Below are 5,457 nucleotides of genomic sequence, written 5' to 3' on the forward strand. Positions count from 1 at the left end.
GTCTGTTAGAGGAGAGAGAGAAGAATAAATAGAATAGGGAATGACGTTGTCAGGCATATTATGAGATTTTTCTTGATTTTGGCTCTCAGCTTTCTGTTTCGAGAGAGGGAGTTTTCCCTGGAATGTTGGTTCTTATTTCTCCATTAATACAAATTCCCTATTCCTTCTCCATTTCATCTACTGCCATTATTACTCTATTTTCTGTTCTTCATCATATTTGTTCTTAACTTTTGTTGGATTTAAGGTGGCCTCTTTTGTCCTTGGGACCTAGGGAGCAATGCATAAATTTTAAAGAATAATAGCAGATTACAGAATCAAAGAATTTTAAATCAATTTTTTAATTCCCTTAGTTATTAATGGAGAGCTTTCATCGTTGTCTAGTGATGCCATGAGGACATGGCAGTAATTGGAAGCAGTTATTTGATTCCTAAGCAATCCAGTACTTCTAAATCAATTTCAATGATATCACCCAATTACCTCAAGAGTACAGTGCGGATCTGAAGAGCAGGGCTCCATTTGTCTTTAAGTATATCGAGACATATCCTGCCAAGCTGCATAGAAAGCTAACAATATAAGAAAAGAGAAATTTAAAACAACCTTAAACAATGATTTGGGTATGACAGACCTTATCGATGTTAGGATGGTATATTTTTGTAAGAAATCGAACCTGCCAGAAAGGTCAGTCTATCAGATATAAATTCAGGCAACCATGCAGACATTAAGTCCTTTATGCAAAACAAAAAAAGAAATTTAAATTAAAAAAATCGACTTTAAGTTGCACCAAGCCAAGCATAGAAGCATGCAACTTATAACACCTTTAAGGACCTCAGGAAACCGAAGAACTAAAGAACATCATAACAAATTTTAACCTAGCAGGCTAGCACAAACAGCTTTCGGCTTATAATGAAGACTTCATAAAAAAGAATCCCAAAAGGAAAAGTACTGGGTCCGGGTCACCTATTAACATATATTTAAAAGGTGAGAACAGAAAAGTGACAGCCTAAGGCAGTAGAGCTACAGTCTTACAGAAAGCCTTTCCAGTTCATGCACAGAGAAGGTAACTTCATAAGTTGCATATGAATTAAGATGCACGTTTAACACAAAAAGAAAAGTGAATTAACATAATATCGGAGTATCCAGGGATCAGTAAACAACAAACAGAAGACTTCCTTGAGCACTTATGCAAAGCATATTAGCAATAAGGGCAATTGGAAAACCAGCTTCCCTTCTAAAACTCGAGTAATCTTTCCTGTTATAGGGTCCAACATAAAACTTCCACCAAGACCAAACCATAACAACACTAGTCACTGAATATCCACATCAAGCAGACATCATATAGAACTGTTTAACAACTTTAGCATCATGAGCAGCTAACACTTGCTACTATGTGATGTAGCTCGTCACCAACAAAATGGTCTCCTTTTCCAACTTTACCTCATTTACAGCTTTCCCATCCCATTACAAACCATCCACTAGATTACAGAGCATATTAGCAGGTCAAATCAGTTTTTCTCCAATCCCCTTGATCGCTTATTGCTGAGAAACATCACAAGTCTCATCTCATTCTTCCTCCCTTAACACACATGTCCAATTCCTTCATGCTGATAGGGTCCACATCTTCTATAAAATTCTTGAAATGAGCCATCTAGCAATCCTGTTTCTTAGCCTCACCCACACCCCCGCAAATATCTGAAATACCTTGGAAAACAAAATCCTCCATGACCCAACTCTCACTGCTCCAAAGCTTAGCAACCTTGTTTTTCTGGTTCTTCTTTCTATTTCTTCTCGTTTCCCTCCAAATATTCGTTAAAAAAAAGCCTTGGGACTTTTCCTTTTTCCCTTTAGTCTACCAGGCCTCACTTCAGCTTCAGTTCACTGCATCCAGCCTATGAGTATTGTGATAACAAATAAAATACCAGTGTACATATGTACTATAGAAGTTCCTCACACCCTGAATAGATTATCGGCAGATTAACGAAGCCTAATTGGTTAATTTTGATAGAAGTATCATCTCTAAACTTTTGCACACATTTACAATGAACAAGGGCTAACGAGTAATGTCCACTAATCAAGGAGTAACAATAGTTTACAACGTAAACCTTGTAGCAGGAATGATTCAACAGGGGCACTAAAGGATATGTATCAATAGATTTCGTACCTTGGGGGCAGCCATTGGATATTCTTCCGGCAAAAATAACTCCAGCTTGAAAACTCCTCCTATAGATCAAGCAGAATGAGCAACATGCAAAAAAATTAAGAATTTTTTGTGTTTGGGATGTGATGAATAACTAATGGAAATCATGACTGAGTTCCCATTTCAAGGACAAAAACAGATGGATATTAAGATATTAAATCACAAAAGACAAGTAAACATACACGCAAATGCCACGTCCATTGTGAGTTTGCAACTCTTGAACTATGTCAAATAAATAATGGAAGGTTTATTGAACACCAGATGGCTAAACTTAATCACAACAGTCTACAGGCATTCACTGTAAATGCACTCTTGATATTAGGTTTGCTCCATAAGCTAACAAGATTACATTATGGTACTAGATACTTAATAGTCACTCAAATTCAAAAAATTACCTACAGTTTGAGTTTCAAGGATAAAACCAAACCAAGCAAACCCAGTAAATCCCACATACAGCAGGGGGGGTAAGATGTACAAAATTACCTACAGTTTGACCTTACCTCTACCCTAAGAAGCAAAGAGGTAGTTTTTGCAAAGACCACCAACATGTAAACAGGTTGTGAGAAAAGGACTTTGGAAGTATGAAAAAGGAGAAGATAAAAATAATTGAAAGGAATTATGTTTGGAAGAGTTGAAGAAAAAGTAACGAGAAAGAGATAACAAAGCATGCAAAGACATTGAAGGATACAATGGGCTATTTAACAGAATTATATTGCTTGTACTATCTTATGTTTTGTAATCATCTTATAACTACATATTTGTTTATGAAATTTAAAAACTGATGGTGGGAATTTAGAAGCAAAATCAGTATCAGATTTCTATATGATAAAAAACAAAGTCTGACATCACAGAGTCAAAATATCTTTTGAAATGAAATAACGAGTAGCACTTGAGAATCATATATACATCTGCAGTCTAAACATAGCTGCACTTTAATTCCTTGCAATTACTTTTATGCATTTACTTATTAGCAGTTACCCTGTATCTCCTTCTGTTTCAGTACAATCATTCATTAGAAGAATGCTTGGTGGGTACGCGTGTCAAAAGATGCGAGTTCTCTACGATGGTGAACAACCTAAACAGCATGTCAACATAATTTTGCAGAAATATTACATTCTTCTATACACATTTTGAACAAATGAAGCGACAAATACAGTCCTACAAGCCAACATTTATAGTCAACAAGCTTTTAATAAGTTAATTTACCTTCGTAAGGAGACTGTGTTGGACCAAGGATCATGACATTAAAATACCGCATGTTCTCTTCTGATGGCGAAGCACTTATCCCCGGAGCTACACAGCAAAATCATAAACATTAAACTGAAATCACTTGCTTTGAGTTGTTAATGGGGTCGTTTATAAATGAACCCTAATACAAATCATAAAGAGGTAAATCCCTAGCATTCTGCAACGTAAACCAACTCCTTAAGTTATTCCAATCACTCTTCACTGCTTTCTGTTATCATGCTCATATAAACTGTATCTCTCTCTCCTATGTCGTTCTGTTACAAGTCTTCTCTTACAATTAACAATACTTCAACTTAAAGTAAGTCTATTAATTATCATCCAATCACTAGAACCCCAAAACACACAATTTAGATTCCAAATGAACTTCCGAGTAAAAAATATCGAATAACAGCACAACAATTAACAACTCAACTAACAGAGTTCAAGTTCACCTGGTTCGCTGAGTAACCGCTGCGTCTCCTGAATCAAAACAACAACATAACAACCTTATAGTTAGGGTTTTCAATTTACGACAGTGATCACGGGGGGAAATAAAAATACAAAAATGAGAGATGAAATCGAGGAATTGCGAAAAGAGGCATAAGAAGAAGGTGAAGAAAATCGTTTGTAATAGTACCTTGATGATTCTTCGAGGTAGATTGCTGTTCGCCATGGAAGAAGAGTAGAAGTTACGCTAAAGGGGCTTTTGCCTTTTGAGAAGAACTGGGAAAGAAAGAGGGGGATGGTTAGAGAGAGAACACGAAGGATTTTGGATCTTCACCTCTCGTTGCGAGCCCACCACCGGTTGCCAGAAGCCGGTTAGAAACGTTTATAGAAAAGTAAAAAGGAAAAATTACATGAAAAAAAAATAATGTATTTTAATTTAATTCTTATTTTGAGTAACGTATTTTTAAAACTTTCATTTTGTTACTTATAAAGTCTTAAACATGTAAGTACCGGATAACTGGTTGAAGTATTCATCGGTTACCATGCTGATGTGGCGAGTGATGTGGTATCCAGCCCAATATTATTTGCTGAAGCATTAACCGGCTACCATATCACTCGTCATATCAGCATGGTAACCGGTTAATGCTTCAACCGGTTACCCAGGTATTTAAAAGTACATCTTGAATATCAAAATAGAAGTTTTGAAAGTACGTTATCCAAAATAGAAATCAAGTTAAAGTACGTTACTTTTTTCATGCAACTTGCTCTTAGTAAAACAATCAAACAAAAACAATTTTGAATCATATCTACAGTCGTGGGACCTATGAATTTTTTGAACATGTGCATTTTTAAGGTGGACCAAAAGTCTGTAAAATCGTTGTAAGATTTGGGTTCAAATGAAATCTGCCTTGATCTTTAAAAAAATATATGTTATCGAGATAAAAAGAACGATGATTTTTAAGAGGAATTGACAATGAGAAGATAAAAACTTAAATTTTCACTTAAAATAAGATTCAAACCCATAACCTATTGTATGTGGGATGGTAAATCAACCATCTCAAGTGTGTTTAATTTCTATTATAGACTCGAACACATCACATACATAAAGTAAATAACCAACTAACAGACCAATAATGATTTTCTAAAGAAAATATCCATAATTTTGTTTTTTATAATCAAATGGTGTCAGCGCTTGAAATTTTTTATATATCCGCCTCTATTCAAGCAAGTTTCAATAATACCATTGTGATTGTTACAAATATATGGGGGCGAGTGGTCTCTTGGCCCTCTGTCGGTACTTGTGGCTCCCGAGCTACAAGAAAAAGGACGTTATATACTGCTCAAACAGCAACGGAAAACATTATTCGCGCAACGCTAGATCAAGGTATGCAACGAGCAGAAGTCATGATTAAAGGTCCCGGTCTCGAAAAAGATGCAATATTACAACCTATTTGCAAAAAAACTTATAAAATCAAAACATGACGTATTATATAACATCAACAGACTGAGGAGTAATTTACCAAATATATAATAAAAATTATACATGTGATACATCTATTAAATCAAAAAAACCAAAATGTATAAAATAA

The 5,457-nt window shown here is 35.3% G+C and overlaps 1 protein-coding gene across 1 annotated transcript in view; it reads right to left on the reverse strand.

Annotated features, from left to right (window-relative positions):
• The window catches only part of LOC112500658 (ubiquitin-conjugating enzyme E2 36-like), a 16,558-nt gene extending 12,337 nt beyond the window's left edge, over nucleotides 1-4,221 (reverse strand). Inside the window, exons 1-6 of the mRNA XM_025104194.1 lie at nucleotides 4,059-4,221; nucleotides 3,874-3,901; nucleotides 3,401-3,487; nucleotides 2,159-2,217; nucleotides 626-667; nucleotides 478-551 (exon numbers count right to left, since the gene is read on the reverse strand). Coding sequence (XP_024959962.1) covers nucleotides 478-551; nucleotides 626-667; nucleotides 2,159-2,217; nucleotides 3,401-3,487; nucleotides 3,874-3,901; nucleotides 4,059-4,094 — 326 coding nt within the window. The 5' untranslated portion in view covers nucleotides 4,095-4,221. The remainder of the gene's footprint in view (nucleotides 1-477; nucleotides 552-625; nucleotides 668-2,158; nucleotides 2,218-3,400; nucleotides 3,488-3,873; nucleotides 3,902-4,058) is intronic.
• Nucleotides 4,222-5,457: the final 1,236 nt, after the last annotated feature.

The sequence above is a fragment of the Cynara cardunculus genome (genome assembly GCF_001531365.2).
Source record: "Cynara cardunculus var. scolymus isolate 2C chromosome LG 17, CcrdV1, whole genome shotgun sequence".
NCBI lineage: Eukaryota > Viridiplantae > Streptophyta > Magnoliopsida > Asterales > Asteraceae > Cynara > Cynara cardunculus.